Raw genomic sequence first — 23759 nt, forward strand, 5'->3', positions numbered from 1 at the left:
AGTGTCTGTATCTGCTCAGGTTCCTGGCATGCATAAATGTCCTGAGAGGCAACCCCCCTTGGATTGCCATCCATGCCAGGTCTTTGTGCCTGTTGGTAAGAATGTTGGAAGAAACATTCCTCCAGACCACCTTGCAGGTGTCTGAAGGCAGGCCTGGAACCGACTCCAAAATGTCGCTGGCTCGGATGAGCTTGTAGATAGTCTTTGGCTTCCACAAGTCCGGCTTGACTCCCTGCAGCCCTTGCTCCCTGATGAACTTGAAGGTGTCCAAGTAGTACCAAGGAGTGTCCCAGTTGTAGGGGATGGAACTATCCCAAGTGTCCCACCCCAGGGACCTCCAGAGAGGCAACAGGAAGAAGCGAGACATTGCGTTCCCGCCAGAGTCCATAATCCGTCTTGGCAAAGTTCTGCGGATGCAGTTGCAAGCAAAGAACACCCTCAGCTGGGTGGCGATGTCGGGCACGCCCTTACCGCCCTTGAGGGGTTCCTTGAACATGACTGCCCGCTTCACTCTGTCCATCTTGGAGCCCCAGATGAAGTGAAACACCGCCCTGGTGATGGCCTTGCAGGTGTTGACCCGAGGGGGCCAGGCCTGGGCGAGGTACTGCAACACAGGGAGAATCTCGCTGCGGAGTACCAGTGTCTTCCCTTCGATGGTGAGGTCTCTGAGGCTCCAGAGTCCAAACTTTTGACGCATCTTGGCCAGTCTCTCCTCCCAAGACACTCCAAAGACATGCTGGTAGGTGAATTGGATCCTGTCTAAATTGTCCCTAGTATGTGTATGTATGAATGTGAGTTAGGGACCTTAGATTGTACGCCCCTTGAGGGTTAGGGACTGATGTGAATGTACAATATATATGTAAAGTGCTGTGTAAATTGACGGCGCTATATAAGTACCTGAAATAAATAACACTGCCTGCCAGAAGTGCCAATCATTCAGCCACTGTGCTGTTTCCATGGGCACCGCCTTTCTGTACATTTGCAGTGCAGAAAAATGCATCTGGCTGTACTAATCTCCATGCGGTGCGATGGTGTGAACTATGGCCATAGGACACCATGGATTTTGGCTGTTAAAGAGTTGCAGTCAAAACTGCATGTGGTGTGAATGGCCCGTGGGGGCCCAATACAGTGTGGGGGCAGCCGGGTCCCCATCCACAGACCGTTACATATACAGAGACCACAGCCTCCAACCCTGAGAGTCCCCAGATAACGGAAGGGACGGTCACCATTACTGGGCCATGTGACACACAGGACATTTCCACATATCGTCTCTTATGACACACTCGGTACATAGTACACCACACACGTGCAGCTCACACCTTCGCCGCAGCTCTTGCACGTCACGATGCGACACTGGCAGTGTAGTGTTTGGGCGGAGTTTTTCAGATACGACTAACAGCAAAAGCACGCCCACCACTTTCGCCGTCCTCCTTCCCGTAGGCTGAGCATTGACTCGCGCACAGCGCCCCAGTCCGATCACCACCAGTCACCTCCAGGTAGGAGCACTTATGATTGGTCAGCCTGTAGAGCCACACCCACAGTAAACACCTATTACACATCAGGGTTCTTATTGGCTGTCGCCGTAATTCTACAGCTCGTGTCATCGACTCAGACACTCCCACTCCGCCCAGCAACATAACACAGCAGAGTCCACATGCGGGTGCAGAGGAGTGGCAGACTGCAGACAGGATCGTGCCGACCGTCACCTGCACACCGATACCGACACCATCACACTGGTCTGGACTGCCAGTCGGAGCCACCCCTTCCACAACCTGCTGCTGAGCTCATCTGGGACTGTCACCCCTACTCTTCAGGACCAACCACTGTGTGTGGACTAGACAGGACTGGCACTGCCTGATCACCGACCTGCACTGTCATTCTGGGATCTGCAATGCAACCTTGAGGCTCCTACACCCGGCACTGTGATTCTTATCCCTGGGACTGTCAGAATCCAGTGTGGTCCCTACACCTGGCATTGTGATCCCTGGGACTGTCAGAATCCAGTGTGATCCCTACACCCGGCCTTGTGATCCTTGGGATTGTCAAAATCCAATCATCTCCCTACACCTGAGACTATCAGAGTCCTAAGATCCCGACACCTTGGATTGTAACCTTTTTCCTGGGACTGTCAGAATCCTGAGATCCCTACACCTGGGACTAACGGAATCCTGAGATCTCTGCACCTGGGACTAACGGAATCCTGAGATCCTTACACCCGGAATGGTCGGTGTCCAGTGATCCCTGCATCCGGAACTGTTGGAATCCAATATTCCCTGCACTCGAGACTGTTGGAATCCAGTGATCCCTATAGCTAGGACTGTCAGTCTTCAGATTCTTCTACCTGGGACTGTCATCCTGAGCTCCCTATCCCTTGGACTGTCACACTGGTGAGATCCCTATCCTTGGGCCTGTCAGTCTGATCCCTACAGCTAGGACTGTCCTGATCTCCTCGCACCCGGCAGGCTGTCCGTCAGATGAGCGGTGTGGAGCGGTTGCAGTGACTGGTCTCCTCCTTTCCTTTGGTCACCTGTAGCAGAAGAGGGAGTACAATGTTTGACAAGCGGAGGATCCCCTTTGTGGTTCTGGACATAGTGTGTGTGATCCTGGGTATGTTTCCAGCCATCATTCTCTGCATGCACCTCTTTCTGTCCCTGTCCTGGGGGCCCTCTTCAGCCTCTTACAGGGGCCCCCATTCCTCAGCATGTAACACGATATTCCTGTTCCATATGTGTCAGACTTCAGCCCTTTGCTTTGCATGCTCTCCCTGACACACTAACCTCTCCTGTATTCTCCTCCTCCTCTGATCCTTTGTTGGTTCCTGGCAGGGTGCCGCCACCCAGGCATGTGAAATAATTGCCTCCAATGTGATCTGGGGATCTACTACCCGATGGCTGTGCAATGTCGCGGTGTAGGGTGACTGTACAAAGCGCAGTATTTGCAAGCAGTGCATCGGGATTGGTGCACACAGTGTAGTGTTTAACTGCCGATCGATCATGTCTGCCAGGATTTTATTGCTGGCTGTATTCCTGATGTCAGGACTTGTTTCTGTTCCTGTCTGACCGCCAGTAGTTGCCGGTAGAGGAAATGGGAGTAAATCTTCCCAATGAGGCACAGACTGTGATAACAATCCGACAAAAGCTGGAACTATTCCTGTCCTAAAAACTTCCTTTATAGTGCCGCCAGTTTACACAGCACTTTACATATATATATATTGTACATTCACATCAGTCCCTAACCCTCAAGGGGTGTACAATCTAAGGTCCCTAACTCACATTCATACATACACATACTAGGGACAATTTAGACAGGAGCCAATTCACCTACCAGCATGTCTTTGGAGTGTGGGAGGAAACCGGAGTACCCGGAGGAAACCCCCGCAGGCACAGGGAGAACATGCAAAGTCCAGGCAGGTGGTGCCATGGTTTGGATTCGAACCGACGACCCTAGTACTGCCAGGCAGAAGTGCTAACCATTTATCCACTGTGCTGCCTGGGGTCGTTGGTTCGAATGCCAACCATGGCACCACCTGCCTGGACTTTGCATGTTCTCCCTGTGCCTGCGTAGGGTTCCTCCGGGTACTAAGCATAGGCATTTTTGCCGCACTTTCTAAGCAATTTTAAAGGACACTAGACTTAAAAACTGCACCAAAAACACTTCTCAGAGGTGTTTTTCAGGCGTTTTCCATTGATTTCAATGGCAAGCGGCATTTTTTTTTTTTAAATCCCCAAAGATGCTGCAAGCAGAAGTTTTTACACTGCATCACAAGCGCAACGTCTCAGTGTGAAAACCCATAGATATGCATTTACATACATATGGAAGTGTTTTTCTTGAGCTTTTCAAGTGTTTTTTTTGGGGTTTTTTTACGCGAAAACGCTTCAAAAACTCCTCAGTGTGAAAGTAGCCTTAAGGAGGTTTCACTTTCATGTCACTGACCATGTGTCACCAGGACAGGAAGTGAAAGTGAATTTCCCTGATGGGGACACATAGCTGATTGAGGTTTAGAACAGGAATTTAGGTATTGTATCTTTTACATAGTTCCATTGGTTCAGCTGGGATCAGTGTAAGTATATACGTACCATACCTGTGGGAGCTGAAAATCCACCGACATAGACACCACTACTACAGTGCCCTCCACTAGCTTCCATGTGGTGTGCTGAGCGGTTGCCCTGCTGCACTGTGAACACAGGAGGTCGGCCGCTCAGCATGGGCACCATTCAGAGAACACTTGGCATTTTCTCAATGAATGCAAAATGTTCTCTGATTGGACAAGGTGGAGATTGTGATGTCACCACCCCACCTCTCTATTGAAAGTTTGCTAATGCTTTTCCAATCCAATGTTTGCTTTGTAATGTAAAACTGTTTAGCACACACATCAAATTCAGAATGCAGATTCTTTACTTTGCTCCCCTACACATTTAACCACTTCAAGACCGGACACTTTTACCCCCTTCCTGTCCAGGGCAATTTTCAGCTTTCAGCGCTATCACGCTTTGAATGACAATTACGTGGTCATGCAACGCTGTACCCAAATGAATTTTTTACCATTTTTTTGAAACAGATAAAGCTTTATTTTGGTGGTATTTATTCACCGCTGGGATTTTTATTTTTTTTGCTATGTAAATGAAAAAGTCCAAAAATTTTGAAAAAAAGTGTTTTTTTTTATAAAATTTTGCAAATAAATAATATTTCATCAAATCTTTCCCAAAATTTATTCCGTTATCTTTTTAGTAAAAAAAAAATCCAAATTAGTTTATAACAAAAAAATTATAATTTTTAAACATTTTTTTTTTATTTATTTATTTTTTTTACATACTGTCACCCTAGCAGTACAGTGTCACCATGGTGACACTGTACTACTTATTGGGGGTGATGAAGATTTTTTTTTTTTTTTACACATTGCTTTTATACCCATATAGGATGTAAAAGCAGTCATTTCTCTTTCTCTCTGTGTGCATTCATGCACTCATTGAGAAGTACTGACTGAGCTGTGATTGGTCACAGCTTGTCACATGGTACAAGCCTGTTGTGAATAGGCTTGTACCATGTGACCTCTGTGATCATTCACAGATTTCACACGTAGTAAGCAATTATGTCACAAGTGACATCTTGCTTACTACTTTGTATGTGATCACTGATTGGCCAATCAGTGATCACATGATCGGGACCTCGTACAGAGGTCCCGTCCGACGATCGGTGTTTCACTGTGTCCGGAGGACACAGCGGGCACCGGATCGCGGTGCTGCGCGCTTCCAGGGAGCGCACACAAGCAGGGTGCGGGGAGGCCGTTTATAGACAGCCACCCGACCCTGCACTGCCACTGTCCGGCCGTTTATATGCAACGGCCGGTCGGGAAGTGGTTATTATTACTGCTATTTGTATAGTGCCAGCAATTTACACAGCACTGTACAAACTGTACATTCACATCAGTCCCTTCCCTCAAGGAGCTTACAATCAGAAGACCCTATCTCACATTCATACATACACATACTGGGGACAATTTACACAGGAGCCAATCAACTCTCCAGCATGTCTATGGAGTGTGGGAAGAAACCACAATACCTGGAGGCAACCCACACAGCCACAGGGAGAACATGCAAACTCCATGCAGATGTGGTTCTGTATGGGATCCAACCATTGTTTTTCATGTCACCAGCAATGTTTGGCAGACATGGGTACCTTGCAAAGCTTGCCAGACATCTCTGTTCAAGCCAATGATAGTGTGCCCCCAACGTGCCTTAGAGGCTCTTAAGGTATACAGAAATCTTTGCTTTTAATGAACTTCCTTTCAAAAAAACGGTTTAAAAATGTTAATGCAACAGTTTGCCAAGCACACATGTTCAGAAAAAGTACACTTTAATGTTAGGACAAAGAAAAATGCAGCATGCTACCCAGTTTTCTGGTAAAGTACCAAAGCTGAGTTTGCACCAAGTAAATAGACACCAAACATGTCAAGCCCTAAAACTGGTCATGCTTATGAAACGACAAACTTCAGTACGCAAAACGTCCCATCGGTGAATGCAGGCTGCGCGGCAATATGGAATGTGTAGTACAATCAATGGTTTGGTACATAAGGGATTCAACGCATTTGTTTATGTTTGCTTGTACATGGGGGCTGGGTGGCTCTAAAGTTTATTTGGGGGGGTTAAGTGCTTGGGTGTAGCTTTCAATGTTTTTTTAAACTTTTATTTTAATCACAAAGGGGGCCAAAGTCCCCAACGTGATTACATTTTGTATAGACAGATTCTCTTTAATGAGACTAGATCCCTCATGTTTCTCCTACTTTCCACTGAGGCTAATGGAGCGCAGATTGCACTTCATTAGCTCCTTCCCCCGAATCCGGAGCAGACATTATGCACTCTGCTTCCGTATTCATTCTAGCTAGGGCAGATCAGTGGGTGGATATTCGCTGGTCTCCTCTCTAACTAGTGACCCCGCCATTGGAATCCCAGTCCTGCAGGAAGGATAGAGGAGCCTGGGAAACATGGCAAGGGGGCTGCACTACTGGGGGGTCCATGGAAGTGATCAGATGGCTGTACACCTGCCCAATCCCTTCCACCTGCTAGCCAACAGTCATACTTTGGAGTTGATTTACTGAAGGCAAATAGACTGTGTACTCTGCAAAGTGCTTTTGCACTGCACAAGTGCAATTGCTCCAGAGCTTAGTAAATGAGGTAGATCTTCACTTTGCAAAGAATAGCCAATCACATGCAAGGAAAATTAAAAAACAGCATTTTTGCTTGCACATGATTGGATGATGGAAGTCAGCAGAGCTTCTGCCCATTTACTTAGCTCTGGAACAACTGCTCTTGTAGACTGCAACTGCACTTTGTAAAGTGCACAGTGTATTTGCCTTTAGTGGCAGCGAAAAGGTCAACATTGCTACCCTTCTGCCAGTGTTTTAAGTGCATCGAAAATGCGTTTCAATGCAATGTGTCATTCAGAAGTGTTTGAAGAGCTGAGTGATCTTTTCCTTCCAGTATTCCAGGCTGACTTTCTTCCTGCTATGGTTATATAAGGACGCTGTGTTGTATTTGTAATTTCCAGTGAACATGTTGCTCCAGTTTCAGTCATTTGTAGCTGATGTCTCGGTCTTCTTGTCATGGTGTAATGTCCGCGCCAGCTGGAGAGGTTTATGGATCCCGGTGACAGCTGGGCGGCAGATCCCCTTGTATGTGACATGTGGATAGTAAACAGTGACTTGGTGGTCTTGGGTAGAGGGTCCCTTGAAGTATGTGCACATGACATGGATACTAGAGTTTTTAGGATATTTTTTCTTGTTAACTGTGTAAAAAGCTAACGAAATATTGCAAAAGTCTGATGTTGTGCAAGAGACGGCTTTAACCACTTGAGCTCCAGAAGATTTTACCCCCTTCACGACCAGGCTTTTTTTTTTTTTTTTTTTCTATTCGAGCACTACACTACTTTAACTGACAATTGCGTGGTCATGCAGTGCTTTACCCAAATTAAATTTTATATCTTTTTTTCGCACAAATAGAGCTTTCTGTTAGTGGTATTTAATCACCACTACGTTTTTTTTTTTTTTTTGCGTATAAACAAAAATACCTAAAATGTTGGATTTTTTTTTTAACTTTCTGCTATAAAAACAAAATAAATAGAATAAAAGAGTTTTAAAAAGATCAAATTTCTTCATAAATTTCATCAAAATGTATTATATGTATTATGTTACATCTTTTGTAAAAAAAAAAAAAAAAAGTATATATTGATCGGCTTGCGTGAAAGTTATAGCTTCTACAAAATTGTGTGTGTGTGTGTGTGTGTGTGTGTGTGTATAATATATGGTGTGTGTGTGTGTGTGTATGTATATGTATGTATGTATGTATGTATGTATGTGTATATATATATATATATATATATATATATATATATATATATATTTTTTTTTTTTTGTGTATGAATTCTTTTTTTTTTTTTTTTAAGTACTGCTTATGTTGGCAATCAGTGACTTATAGTGGTACTGTGTATAGTATGCTGTGATAGTGCTGCAGACAAACTGACGCTGGGTGGAACTGACTAACTGCCACTGACCTCACCAGTGACATTAATTCAGAGGTCATACTATACACTGTCACTGTACTAATGACACTGGCTGGAAACAGGTTAACATCTAGGGTGATCAAGGGGTTAAATGTGTGGCTTACTATGTGAAAAGTGTGCTGCTTTTACTAAGATCTTTCTTTCTCATCCCTGCTTTGCAGAGATCAGAAACCGAGAGATCGTTCCCTCTCTACAGAGCCCTGTGTTGATTTTCAACACAGAGGCTGTGGGTTGTGATTGTGCGCAGCCGACCAGCAGGTCCCGACAATAAATTATTGGCTGGGACTTGCTGACAGAATCCGCTGCGTACAATCACAGCAGGTGTCGGCGGGGGTGCACGCCCTATATCTGGACACAGGCAGCGACGTGCCAGTACATTGCTGTGCCTGCACAGGCCTCCTGTCCGCTGTACAGTGTGGGCGGGTGGTCCACAAGAAGTTAACAAACTGTATTAGTGTGCCTATATTCAAGAAAAGATGTAATCTATTGCAGCATAGCACTTCTCAGATGTCGCTGCATTTTTTTTCTTTTTTTATTTTAAAGCTGAACTCCGGAATAAGCAAATATTATTGCAATATTTCAGGGCTGTGTATACCCATTTGGATATTGTGTATGTTGTGTATTTCTTCCAGATCTGTGCAGTAACTTTATCTCTGTGATAAAGACCAGCACTGCTTCCCTCACTCTCCTTGTGCAGGGTGGTTGGTCTTGTATCCGCCCCCTCCTGTAGTTTCCTGTAGTGGAAGGACCTGCTGGGTCCCATGTACACTTCTGATCTCTTCATTGGTTATGTGCAGTACAGCAATGATGTCACTGCTAGTTTTACAAGGTATTATCTAGGTTTGTAAAGATGTACAGTACATAAAGGAATGTAGTAGTCTGACTGTGTATGGCATGTAATTGATCACAGTGTAGACCGTTGTTGGCTATGATAAAGGTCAAGCAAGTTTTTGTATTTCTGTCTTGAGTTGCAGAGATTAGTAGCGGTGACCCTTGTGGTTTTGCCTAATGGGAAGTAATGGTGGATTTCCTAAGCAGTACAGAATAGTGGAAGTGCAGGTCAGGACACCATTCACACAGGGCTTATCTAAGCATCTTATATCTGATTAGATCTTGATGTTTATGGTCCCTATAAAACTATAACTGACCATTGAGACGTTACTGACCAATAGTTCTTATGGTGTGTTGAGGTGTAGTAAGGTCCCCTACTACTTAAGGAGTAAAATTGTGCTTGTTGTGTGTGATACATAGAGAACTGCTATCAGGAGATTAATAAAGGTGCTTGCTTGATCTGGGATCCTTAAAATTCCAAGGGCTTGTTCATGCTAGCTTTGGTCTCTGAAGAGCAATCTGCATTTGGAATACTCTTCAGAGAGAATTGGACAGGCAGTGATGCATTACATCAACTTCTCAGTACCTCCTTTAACCCCTTGATCCCCTCAATAGTGAATCACAACTGTGTGCATTGCATGTGGTTGCAGGGGCCATGCAGTGGCATATTTGGCAGATGCTACACCTGCCAAAAAGTGGCAAGGTGTACAGTGCCTGCCGCATATGTACACCTCTGGCCCCTGCCTCTGCAGCTGCAGGGGGTAACTATTGAGGGATTGTAAAAGAGCTGCTTAAACATGGGGTTTTGTTAGCTACTAGTGTGAATAAGCTCCAAGGCTCTTTTATGTAATGCATAACTTTAGCTTAAAGTGATACTAGAGTCCTGTGATTTGTTTGTTTTTTTATTTGTTTTTTTTAGTTAAAATAAAAAACATGTTATACTTACCTGCTCTGTGCAATGGTTTTGCTCAGAGCAGCCCAGATCCTTCTCTTCTGGGGTTCCACGCCAGTGCTCTTGGCCCCTCCCTCCTGTCGGGTGCCCCCACAGCAAGCAGCTTGCTAAGGGGGCACCCGAGCAGGCGCAGTCCTGAGCCAGGGCTCCGCTTGTCCATTTACACACAGAGCTGCGGCTTGGCACCCCCCCCCCCCTCCTAATTGGGTGACTGGCTGTGATTGACAATTGCTCTTGCTGTTGTCTCAGCCAATCAGGAGTGAGAGCCCCTGGAGAACCGAGGTTATCGTGGGCATCACTGCGATTCCTTAATAAGTGCTACATTCAGACAGTCAATTCAGTGTGAATGGCTTCCAGTGTACAGCAACAGACCCAAAAGTGCACATAATCTCTTGTAGCAATGCAGCACACCACAACGCATGTTATATGTAATGTGGTGCATTGGCTGCTACTGTTAAGGTCGTTGGAGGACATACACAATGAATTGTACCACAGTACACAAGTGTGATCGGGCCCAAAGTTTGCAAGAGCATCAAATGAAGTGATCTAAAGATGCCAAAGCTTGACAGTGAGCTACAATATTAAGGTTGGAAGGGAATACGGTCTATGATGGGCCTTTTGGTGGATTCCACTCAGGAATGTGGCTTTTCAATGTGCATCATGGAAGTCTAATTGCTTGACTGGGTCGCTGTTATTTGCTTCTAAGGTTTCAGTCTGCCACGAAGTAGCGGAAGGGTTAAGGGCAGCCTGAGAGTTTAATAGCCACAATTATAGGGCAACCCGTTCTCCAGACTTTTCAGGTCTTTTCATATGTAGTGCCCTGAGGTCTGCTGAGATTCCCACTCTGTAATTAAATCTATAAATGATTTGTAAAGGAGTGTTATATCTGCACTGAGACTGCACTTGTCTTGGATGTTCCCATCTACTTGGAGGAAAAACCTTCTAAATATCATGGCAGCGTAATGGGCAGACACTGGAAATACTAATCCAGGGGTGGCAAGGTGTAGTAATGGGAACCATGCAAGGCCATAAAAGGTTGCTTGATGAAGATGTATTTGGGTGGTTACTGTTGACTTTGTGCTTTTAAAGTGTCTGATGGGAAAATATTGGGGGGGAATTACTGAAACTGGTGCATGCAGAACAGTATACAGGGTGTAATATGTTATGGTGCAGCACCTGCCTGCATTCCCCTCACCCTACCCATGTGACAGTGGGCAGGGGATCCTCTCCACGCACCCCTTGTCACAGCCTGAAAACAGCACAGTTGTGCGGGGCTTCTCCAGCACGGCTGCATCATTCAATCACATAGTTCTATGAATAAATCTACTACAAGTACCATTGGCCGCTGTGGCTGACAGCTTGTAGTTCTTAGGCCTTGTGTGCAGGCGGCAGAGAGGCGTTTGGGAAGCGTTTTTACCGCTTCCCAAACGCCTCTGCCAATTCTGCACATTACAGCACATGATGCTGTTCTAACAGGAGCGTTTGCGTTGCGTTGCGTCGCGGCAAAACGGACGCCTCTGGTCGAGTCAGGAGGCTTTGAAGCCTCCTATTCTCGTCTATGGTGCCGCTCCGCAAACGCCCGGCCGGCGTTTGCGGTGCGGTTGCGACGGTGCGGGGTGTTTGCGGAGCGGTAACACCACTCAAATGCATTATAGGCGTTTGTGGGGCGTTAATAACGCTCGGCAAACGCCTAGCAACCGCCGCTAAACCGCGCATGCGGCGTTTGCGGAGCGTTTGCCGAGCGTTAAAAACGCTCCGCAAACACCGGACCAACGCTTGCCAAACGCTATAGGGGCGTTTGGCAAGCGTTGGCAAAACAGCCTAGTGTGAACGAGCCCTTAATGAGCTGTGAGGGTGCTGGTGAGCACTCTCCTAGTTCATTGATTCTTCCTGCCATTCAGAAACTGTCTGCACACACAATCAGCAACTATCTGCCTAAACCTACCGTAGGGCAATGATTTGCAGGCTGCAGTGTAAAAAAATAGTAAATGCATTTTTTTTGCCTGCAAAAATATGTGCATTTATTAATATTTTTTTTATTAGCCTTTAACCTCCCTGGCGGTATTCCCGAGTGTAGCTCGGGGTAAAGTTTCAGCACTACAATCCGTAACCCCGAGCTACACTCGGGAATACCCTGCAGCGCTGCTCTGGGATCTCTTCTTCACTTACCTTGTCCTGCGCTCTCACGATGTCCCCCCTGCAGTGTCCCCGGCAATGTCCTCCAGCCGATGCCGGCATCTGTCTTCCAGGTTCCGTTTCCTGTGACGTCAGGACGTACGGGGACGGAACTGGTGGGAAATTTGAAAATTATAAAAGTGAAATTCACTAAAATCTCATAGTATTACATTACTGTATCAAACCATTTCACATACATTTTGTCCCGAGTGCTTTGTCTTGTGCCCTGCCTGCATTTTTACTGTTCTTTCTGCCTGGAAACTGAGAAACGTCCATGGCGTCCAAAAAGCATCCCTTTAGGTCAAAAGCGGTTTTAGACCAGCTAGAGAACAGACATAGTAAATCAGAACTACTTGCAGAATTGAGTGATAATGATTTGTGGGGAAATTTGTCATCAGACACTGGAAACGATTTTGCGACTTTGCTCAGTGATGTGCGAACTTCGTGCTATATTTCAAATTTCAGTGTTTTTGGTTTGATTATATTTAATTAAATTTATTATTATAGTATTATTTTTTATGATTATTAAATTATAATTTATGATTTCGTGTTTAAAATTTTAACATACCCGGGATGTTTACTAGACTCTTGTTCAGACAGATTTCAGTGAGTTATTCCTAAAAATGACAGGCTTACAATAAAAAAAAAAACTACATATTTACATGCAAAAAAGTACCGCTTTGAGCACAGAAATATGGACATAATCAGACCGCTAGGGAGGTTAATTGAACAAACTTATTTTTTACTATGCACGGCTGCACCAGATTTTGTGTGCACCAGTCTTAGTAAATCCCCCCATTGTGTTTCACCACGACAAGCATTTTCTCTTATTAGCTCTTCCATTGGAAAAGGGGAATTTAAACTGTATCTCTAGCCAAAACCTTTTGTTTTTTTGTTTGGATGAAGTGTGGAAAGGTTAGACCCTCTTGTTGAGCTGTCCGTCTCCCCATTGGGGAGGTTCACCCTTCTATTTGTACTGGTGACCATTGTCACTTAGAAAGTGAGAAGGAGTCCAAAATGTTAGAGTTGCCTCCAGAACACATATTAAGGAGAAATCTTCCAATAAGGACCCCTGTCTGTGTACAACTGGGAAATCCCCTTGCTTTGGGAGATTTTCCTCTAACTTTCTGGCAAGGGTTATAACCCTTCCCTTTTTAAAATTTAAAATGTTATAGGGAACATACAGTATAGAAATATTTATTGTGCCAAAACTGTAGCTTGGAAAAAGAATCTACCTTTTGTCTAATATTGCCCCTGAAAAGTATGTAGTAGTGCACTTCCAGGTATGTGAGAGTGCCTAGGCACTCCTGTATCGACAGCCTCGTAGCGTTCTTTCTTGAGTATGAGGTCTAAGACACTGCTGCCTCTTGATTGTTTGTTTGTTAGTCTCAGTATTATTATAATACAGGATTTATATAGCTCCAACAATTTGCTCAGCACTTTACAATCTAAAGAGAGACAACACAATTACAATAAAATAAAATACAAGAGGTCATAAGAGCTTACAATCTAATAGGAAGGAGCAAGTGGTAGAAAAGGTAATAACTGGGGGATAAGCTGATGGAAGTTATTAAAGTTCAGTAAGTTGGAAGGGTGATAGGCTTCCTTGAATAGATGAGTTTTCAGGGATCACCAGAGTAGGAGATAGACAAACTAAGGTAGAGCGTTCCAGAGGATGGGAGAAGCAGATTTGGAGTGAGGTTTAGTGATGTCACTACTGGGCTGATCACTCTTCTCTGGGGTTTAGTGATGTCACTACTGGGCTGATCACTGTTCTCTGGGGTTTAGTGATGTCACTACTGGGCTCATAACTGGTCTCTGGGGTTTAGTGATGTCACTACTGGGCTCATCACTGTTCCCTGGGGTTTAGTGATGTCACTACTGGGCTCATCACTGTTCCCTGGGGTTTAGTGATGTCACTACTGGGCTCATCACTGTTCCCTGGGGTTTAGTGATGTCACTACTGGGCTCATCACTGTTCCCTGGGGTTTAGTGATGTCACTACTGGGCTGATCACTCTTCTCTGGGGTTTAGTGATGTCACTACTGGGCTGATCACTGTTCTCTGGGGTTTAGTGATGTCACTACTGGGCTCATAACTGGTCTCTGGGGTTTAGTGATGTCACTACTGAGCTCATCACTGTTCCCTGGGGTTTAGTGATGTCACTACTGGGCTCATCACTGTTCCCTGGGGTTTAGTGATGTCACTACTGGGCTCATCACTGTTCCCTGGGGTTTAGTGATGTCACTACTGGGCTCATCACTGTTCCCTGGGGTTTAGTGATGTCACTACTGGGCTCATCACTGTCCCCTGGGGTTTAGTGATGTCACTACTGGGCTCATCACTGTCCCCTGGGGTTTAGTGATGTCACTACTGGGCTCATCACTGTCCCCTGGGGTTTAGTGATGTCACTACTGGGCTCATCACTGTCCCCTGGGGTTTAGTGATGTCACTACTGGGCTCATCACTCTTCTCTGAGGTTTAGTGGTGTCACTACTGGGCTGATGACCCATTGCTGGAGGCTTTGATATGAGGAAGGGAAGCCCTGCCTCTACCAAGATGGTCCAATTCATATAGACGCAGTGCAGAACAAGGCATGGTAAATCAATCTAGAGGAAAGATCAGCTGCAGGGAGCCCACAAGGGTGGCTAAAACCACATGGGAACACAACTAGATGTGTATTGTGGTACCTTACAGTGCAGGTGTGTTGTAATAGTTTGTGTGTCACCCAAAATAAATGGCACCAAAGTGCATTTAAGTCCTCATGCACACTGGACGTTTTTAAAGCTGCTGTTTTTAGCTTTTGCCATTTTTTTTTTTTTCTACAGCCAGTAAACGCCCCAACATGTTATCCTATGTGTCCATGCACACAGAGGCTTTAATCAGCATTTTATTTTTTTTAGCAGGGGCGTTTTTTGGCTGGAAAAAACCCCCAGAACTAGTGGGTTTCTAGAGGATTTTTTTTAGCTGTAAAAACGCTGTAATGTTGAAAAACACAACCAGAATTTTTTGAGCAAAAAATGTATTTTTTTTTTTTTTGTGTTTTTAAAAAAAAAAAAAATACAAGAACTGCAAACATGTCTGAACGCTAATGCAAAAACGCTAAAAAACACTGAAAAACACTGTAGAGATATAAAAAGCAGATGTAAACTGTAGAGCTTTCTTTAAAAAAACAAAAAGATACTCTTGCTGTTAATTGTGACATGTCAGAGATTGACTGAAATGTCCACTTTGAAGGGAACCTGTCAGCATTGGCCTCATGCAAGAATCTAAATATTCCATCTCTAGGGGTCAGAGGTCACCTAAAGTCCTGCTATGTCAACCACCTGACCTCAGACACTTTACTTTGAGGAGTTGATTGATTGTCATGGTGTATTGTGGTGCAAAGCCTTTTCAGTTACAAAATTGTAAAGGTCTGAATGTAAACAGTGGTTATCTCCCAACAACCAATCAGACGTCAGAGTGGTATGAGTATGGTGTGGATTACTGCACTTTGTCCTTCTTGTGATAAATACCTGTAATAAATAAATTATAAAAAAGCATTTGTTATTGATTGATAAAGCTCCATAGTCTACCTATTATTGGACAAAGTAACCAATAGAACTAAAAGTGAAGTTGCCCTTTAGTGTGAGTTAGTCATTTACAAGATGTAATCTTTAGTTGTTTTACCCATTAACATCTTAAAGAGGAAATATCTTTAAAAATACAATATTAAAAAAAAAAATGACATTTACACCCCGGTCACATCAAACCCAACTTTGAAATTGAGCGACTTAAAGTGGAGTCGCACGATTTCAAAGTCAGGTGACATGCCGATTTCGGGTGTGATTTGCAAGACATCTGACACAGATGTCTATGTAAATCGCAACAAAAGTAGTGCATGTGCTGGGGCAGCACAGTGGCTAAATGGTTAGCACTTTCGCCTGGCAGTACTAGGGTCGTCGGTTTGAATCCCAGCCATGGCACCACCTGCCTGTAGTTTGCATGTTCTCCCTGTGCCTGTGTGGGTTTCCTCCGGGTACTCCGGTTTCCTCCCACACTCCAAAGACATGCTGGTAGGTGAATTGGCTCCTGTCTAATTTGGCCCTAGTATGTGTATGTATGAATGTGAGTTAGGGACCTTAGATTGTACACCCCTTGAGGGTTAGGGACTGATGTGAATGTACAATACATATATATATGTGTGTGTGTGTATATGTAAAGTGCTGCGTAAATTGACGGCGCTATACAAGTACCTGTAATAAATCATAAATAATACTTTAGAAACCGGTGTGGCTACGACCAAGTCGGAACCGCGCCGATATGACCGCTCTAATTGCGGACGATAGGGTGCGACTTGCAGGTCGCATGGCATGCAAATTGCATGTTAATTTGCATCTTGTGTGCCTGGGGACTTACTGTATGTTAATTTCCTTTTTTATTTCCTGAAATCAATCAGAGGAAGCAGATATTTTTTCTATTTATGGAACCCATTCCAGAAATCTTGTTTATTTTTAGTGTTTCAGTAGATGCCAGGGTGTGTTCATGGAAAACCTCTGATGGTGACTCATGTCATCAGAAGGCTTGTTTATGGCCAGGTAGGGTAGAGCTCTAATCTAAAGTAAACCTCACAGCCATGTGCTATCTCTGCTGATAGGGATAGTTTATGGCTGCCACAGCTTGGAAATTGATGTTTGAGTAATGGGGTTAATGAATATTATGTTGTGAAATGGCTGTTGCCATTCCTGAACTTTGTGCTAATTGGCTGACGTAACCTCATAGGTAATATAGGAGATTCTAATATGGTCCCAGCAGTTGCTGCTCACTTGTGACCTGCCTCTTTCTAATTGATATTTCCTACAGATCTGTATGAACTGGGGAGGGGGGGGATAGTTGTCACAAAAGAATCTAAAACCTATAACTAAAACCTTTTTCCCTTTTGCCGTTCCCAACCTTTGTAAAAAATTTTTTTCCCGGGGCAGGGGCGGACTGACCATTCGAGCACTCTGGCATTGCCCGAGGGCCCAGGGCCAGTAGGGGGCCCCATGAAATGCCCCTGGTACACTTTTCTTTTTTTTTTATAGGCTTTTTTGAGTGTGGGCAATGACACGGGGGGCCCCATGATCCCCTATTGCCTGGTGGCCCCATGAGTTGTCAGTTCACCCCTGTCCCAGGGTGTAGATCGGCATCCCATTTGACAAGACTGCTACGTACAGGGAAACTCCAATTCTCCGAATGAGCGGCTGAATCAAGGTGGATTTCAAGTGCTTGAACAGATGTCATTTGGGAAGCACAGTGGCTAAATGGTTAGCACTTGCACCTGGCAGTACTAGGGTCGTTGGTTCGAATCCCAACCACGGCACCACCTGCCTGGAGTTTGCATGTTCTCCCTGTGCCTGCGTGGGTTTCCTCTGGGTCTCCAGTTTCCTCCCACACTCCAAAGACATGCTGGTAGGTTAATTGGCTCCTGTCTAAATTGTCCCTAGTATGTGTATGTATGAATGTAAGTTAGGGACCTTTAGATTTTAAGCCCCTTGAGGGTTAGGGACTGATGTGAATGTACAATATATGTATGTAAAGTGCTGCGTAAATTCATGGCGCTATAGAAGTACCTGAAATAATTTAAGGCTCTTGCACTTGGCTGTTTATAGATATACAGCCGTTGTTATGACCCCCCCCCCCCCCTCCCGAAATCTACAGCATAGTTTTTGCCCATAGGAATGCATTACAGAAAACACTGTGCACTCCTTTTTATGCGTCTCGCCGGCACGGACATTTACTTGTGCGCTTTTCTGAAAATGTAAACTCCTAGAGCTAGAAAAGGATAGAGTACAGGTAGCAATGAGAATGTTTAGCCCATGCTTACATTTTTGTAACTAAAGACAATTTCTTTTAGTTTTGGACAGAGTGAAGATGGATTAGAAAACCACTTAGGTTGTTATTGCAACCTCTGCCCTGTTTGGGGGACTCCCCCCTCTCTGTTTGTCCTGTTTACTCTTATTAAAAGTAAAAAATCAAAGAAATCCCCAAATTTTGGGTTGTCTCCAGATCAGGAATAGAGGAAAAATCTTCCAATGGGGACATTAGTTCTGGCAACCTGGGGGGGCCCAAAAGATTCCCTTAATTTGCAGGGATTTCCTTTCCCTTCCTTTTTTGGCTGCGACACAGGAAGTGAAGGAAAGTCTCTTCAATGGGACACAGGTGGGGAAAAAAAAATGTGTTCTAACCCTTCCTTAGCCCCAGTTCACACATATATGCAGTGCAGGAAATGCTGTGGTCCCTGTGCGTTTCCCACACCACATTGCAATGGCGCTGTGTTTGTGATCCGCTGCGGGTGTCAGTATAAACCATACCCAAAACTCATCACAATCGCTGTGCGATTTGTCTGCACTGGATCTCGTGGTACAAAATGACCACGCGGTTGCGGTTCAGCTACAGATACAGGTCTATGCACATCTATGGTGCGATTTGTGCCTATTCAAAATGAATATGCTCAAATTGCAGTGCACAGAATCCCATGTGAATTGCACAGGAATGCAATGAGGTTCCAGTGTGATTCACATAGGAACTGCAGTGTGAACCTAGGCTTACCCTAGGCCAGGGACAACCTTTTAGAGATTGAGATCTACCTAGACAACCTGGACCAAATCAAAGAACCCCCCCCCCCCTTGATTACCCCACATGTTAACCCCTTCCTGCCCAGTGTCAGAGTCCGTGATTTCTATTAGCACAGATCACTGTATTGATGTCAGTGACACCAAGTCAGTTCCCCCCCCCCCCCCCATGTCAGAATGCCTGCTGCTGTCCTGCTATAAGTCACTGATCACGCCATTGATAGGTATAAAAATAAGAAAATTCCAGTGTGTGTATATATACTGCCATTTGTAAACGCTATAACTTTCACGTAAAACAATTAATTTACACTTATTGGGATTTTTTTTTTTTAGCAAAGACATGGAGCAGAATACCTTGTCGCCTAAATTTATGACGACATTTGATTTTCTTACTGGGTGTTTTATAGCAAAAGGTCAAAAATATTGTTTGTTTTTTTAACAGCGCAAAAAATAAAAAATGCACAGGTGATCAAATACCACCGAAAAAAATCTTTATTTGTGGGGGAAAAAAATCCTCTGGAGGGCAAGTGGATAAGGAGAGCACTTTGTGTTCTATATTGGAGGTACCTGGCTTTCCAGTGCAATTTGTACAACAATTTTGAAGAAACTTGCCATGTGTGGTTTTTTTTTTTTTTTTTGCTTTCACACTTCTTATCACAGGTCCAGACTAATGTAAATGTTGCATTGTTTATATTCAGCCTGTCTGTGTCTGCATTATAATTGCAGACAAGGTTGAAATCCTCTAAAGCAGCGGTTCTCAACCTGGGGGTCGCCACCCCTTTGGGGGTCGAACGACCATTTCCCAGGGGTCGCCTAAGACCATCGGAAAACACATATTTCCGATGGTCTTAGGAACCGAGACACCGCTCCTCTCTCCGGCGATGTGTGGGCGGGATGATACGCTGCTCCTGTCACCTGGCCACACCTCCAGGATCGCTCAGCTGCTCCGCCTCCTCGCCGCTGATTGGCCACTGGAACTGTAGCTCAGGAGAGGCACACAGGCGGCCAATCACCGGCGAGGAGGTGGAGCTTGGAGAGGAGGAGCCGAGCGGCAGCGCGCGTACATCAAAGAAGATCGAGGGAACTGCCGGAGCGAGTGAAGAGGAGAGCGGCCAGAGAAGGAAGACAGCTGACAGGTAAGTGAGAGAGCGAGCCCAGGCTGTCACTAATACCAACGATGGGGCACTATTCCTCCCCCCACTGACACCAACGATGGGGCACTATTCCTCCCCCCACTGACACCGACGATGGGGCACTATTCCTCCCCCCACTGACACCGACGATGGGGCACTATTCCTCCCCCCACTGACACCGACGATGGGGCACTATTCCTCCCCCCACTGACACCGACGATGGGGCACTATTCCTCCCCCCACTGACACCGACGATGGGGCACTATTCCTCCCCCCACTGACACCGACGATGGGGCACTATTCCTCCCCCCACTGACACCGACGATGGGGCACTATTCCTCCCCCCACTGACACCGACGATGGGGCACTATTCCTCCCCCCACTGACACCGACGATGGGGCACTATTCCTCCCCCCACTGACACCGACGATGGGGCACTATTCCTCCCCCCACTGACACCGACGATGGGGCACTATTCCTCCCCCCACTGACACCGACGATGGGGCACTATTCCTCCCCCCACTGACACCGACGATGGGGCACTATTCCTCCCCCCACTGACACCGACGATGGGGCACTATTCCTCCCCCCACTGACACCGACGATGGGGCACTATTCCTCCCCCCACTGACACCGACGATGGGGCACTATTCCTCCCCCCCACTGACACCGACGATGGGGCACTATTCCTCCCCCCCACTGACACCGACGATGGGGCACTATTCCTCCCCCCCACTGACACCGACGATGGGGCACTATTCCTCCCCCCCACTGACACCGACGATGGGGCACTATTCCTCCCCCCCACTGACACCGACGATGGGGCACTATTCCTCCCCCCCACTGACACCGACGATGGGGCACTATTCCTCCCCCCCACTGACACCGACGATGGGGCACTATTCCTCCCCCCCACTGACACCGACGATGGGGCACTATTCCTCCCCCCCACTGACACCGACGATGGGGCACTATTCCTCCCCCCCACTGACACCGACGATGGGGCACTATTCCTCCCCCCCACTGACACCGACGATGGGGCACTATTCCTCCCCCCCACTGACACCGACGATGGGGCACTATTCCTCCCCCCCACTGACACCGACGATGGGGCACTATTCCTCCCCCCCACTGACACCGACGATGGGGCACTATTCCTCCCCCCCACTGACACCGACGATGGGGCACTATTCCTCCCCCCCACTGACACCGACGATGGGGCACTATTCCTCCCCCCCACTGACACCGACGATGGGGCACTATTCCTCCCCCCCACTGACACCGACGATGGGGCACTATTCCTCCCCCCCACTGACACCGACGATGGGGCACTATTCCTCCCCCCCACTGACACCGACGATGGGGCACTATTCCTCCCCCCCACTGACACCGACGATGGGGCACTATTCCTCCCCCCCACTGACACCGACGATGGGGCACTATTCCTCCCCCCCACTGACACCGACGATGGGGCACTATTCCTCCCCCCCACTGACACCGACGATGGGGCACTATTCCTCCCCCCCACTGACACCGACGATGGGGCACTATTCCTCCCCCCCACTGACACCGACGATGGGGCACTATTCCTCCCCCCCACTGACACCGACGATGGGGCACTATTCCTCCCCCCCACTGACACCGACGATGGGGCACTATTCCTCCCCCCCACTGACACCGACGATGGGGCACTATTCCTCCCCCCCACTGACACCGACGATGGGGCACTATTCCTCCCCCCCACTGACACCGACGATGGGGCACTATTCCTCCCCCCCACTGACACCGACGATGGGGCACTATTCCTCCCCCCCACTGACACCGACGATGGGGCACTATTCCTCCCCCCCCACTGACACCGACGATGGGGCACTATTCCTCCCCCCCACTGACACCGACGATGGGGCACTATTCCTCCCCCCCACTGACACCGACGATGGGGCACTATTCCTCCCCCCCACTGACACCGACGATGGGGCACTATTCCTCCCCCCCACTGACACCGACGATGGGGCACTATTCCTCCCCCCCACTGACACCGACGATGGGGCACTATTCCTCCCCCCCACTGACACCGACGATGGGGCACTATTCCTCCCCCCCACTGACACCGACGATGGGGCACTATTCCTCCCCCCCACTGACACCGACGATGGGGCACTATTCCTCCCCCCCACTGACACCGACGATGGGGCACTATTCCTCCCCCCCACTGACACCGACGATGGGGCACTATTCCTCCCCCCCACTGACACCGACGATGGGGCACTATTCCTCCCCCCCACTGACACCGACGATGGGGCACTATTCCTCCCCCCCACTGACACCGACGATGGGGCACTATTCCTCCCCCCCACTGACACCGACGATGGGGCACTATTCCTCCCCCCCACTGACACCGACGATGGGGCACTATTCCTCCCCCCCACTGACACCGACGATGGGGCACTATTCCTCCCCCCCACTGACACCGACGATGGGGCACTATTCCTCCCACTGCAAAATTACAGTTATGAAGTAGCAACGAAAATAATTTTATGGTTGGGGGTCACCACAACATGAGGAACTGTATTAAGGGGTCGCGGCATTAGAAAGGTTGAGAACCACTGCTCTAAAGCCTCTGCTGCACATACACTGTCTTCAGTGCCAGGGGCCCCTGCAAGGTCTTTTAGCTAAACCCAGTGGCCCATCCCATGTAATTCCAGAGTTGCAACTGTGAAAAGCAGAATGCACATCTAGAAGGATCCCTGATGCCTCCCTTTGTCTCCTGGTAGACAGATATATGCTTGCTATGCTATATTCCTCATGCATGGAATCCCTGCTTGTTCAAGCATATGGTCTCCAGGGGCTACATGGGAGCATTGCCACACCACAATCATAGCTGTGAAGACATCATCTGTGGAGCAAATGCCACTCTTGTGTTCATTATTTGTCTGCAGTTAAAGTGCAGACTGCAGACAAGCTGAATGTAAATAATACAGTGTTTACACTAGCCAGGACCTTGACAGTTCAAGCTGAGAGCTAATATGTTATAGTTTCTAAATTGCTTAGTGTTCCTGGATATTAATATAGGTGATATAAGGAGAGCTATCCCTCAAGTACATAGTATAGTGGCTGGCATTTCCCTCTTGAAAACGCTAGTTTCCTGGCTGTTGTGCTGATCTATTGACTCCCATACTTTCTATATCAATGACTTTGGGTAAGCATGTATACTTGTTCTGGGTTAGTGAATTCATGCAAGCTAGTCCTGTATGCCAGCCAGGTGAACAGAATATTTGCAGATGAAATGGAAAAACCCAAGAAGGACACTGTATTATATTGCAGCTTAACAGTACTTAGTTGGGGTGGCTGCCTTCATTTGTTTTGCCTTTTCTCTGATCCTGTAGTAACATACATCCTGTCCTAGGGTGACAATACTCGCTATACTGTATTTTTGCAGAAGCAGTGTTGTCACCCTCAGACAGGTAGTGAGTGAGAACTACAGCCCACTACAGTTAACAGCTCACTAGGTTTCTGGCAGGATCAACGGGTGTCTTTTTTTCACTTCTCAAACGGGCATGACCAAACACAAAGGAATATTTAACAAGCCACATGGAGCGAATAAGATTTACTGTTACGGTTTACATGCACTTTTGACTGAGTGAATCGCACTCTCTCTCGCTTGTGCGCGCTCTTGAGCTTGTGCGCTCTCTCTCTCTCTCGCTTGTGCGCTCTCTCTCTCTCTCGCTTGTGCGCGCTCTTGAGCTTGTGCGCTCTCTCTCTCTCTCGCTTGTGCGCGCTCTTGAGCTTGTGCGCTCTCTCTCTTGCTTGTGCGCTCTCTCTCCTCTCTCTCGCGCTTGTGCGCTCTCTCTCCTCTTTCTCTCGCGCTTGTGCGCTCTCTCTCGCTTGTGCGCTCTCTCTCTCTCCTCTCTCTCGCGCTTGTGCGCTCTCTCTCTCTCCTCTCTCTCTCTCGCGCTTGTGCGCTCTCTCTCGCTTGTGCGCTCTCTCTCGCTTGTGCGCTCTCTCTCTCTCCTCTCTCTC

General features: G+C 46.9%; 1 protein-coding gene across 2 annotated transcripts in view; it reads left to right on the forward strand.

Moving 5' to 3' along the window:
• Window positions 1-1501: 1501 nt before the first annotated feature.
• Window positions 1502-23759, forward strand: part of PLPP1 (phospholipid phosphatase 1) — a 138045-nt gene continuing 115787 nt past the window's right edge. Inside the window, exon 1 of one of the 2 annotated variants that reach the window (XM_089688081.1) lies at window positions 1502-2607. In XM_089688081.1, the coding sequence (XP_089544207.1) occupies window positions 2550-2607 (58 nt within the window). In that variant the 5' untranslated portion in view covers window positions 1502-2549. The remainder of the gene's footprint in view (window positions 2608-23759) is intronic. The other variant, XM_089688080.1, reaches the window with a different exon arrangement.

The sequence above is a fragment of the Staurois parvus genome, unplaced genomic scaffold (assembly GCF_062004578.1).
Source record: "Staurois parvus isolate SC_StPar_1 unplaced genomic scaffold, SC_StPar_1.0 ptg000445l, whole genome shotgun sequence".
Taxonomy (NCBI): Eukaryota; Metazoa; Chordata; class Amphibia; order Anura; family Ranidae; genus Staurois; species Staurois parvus.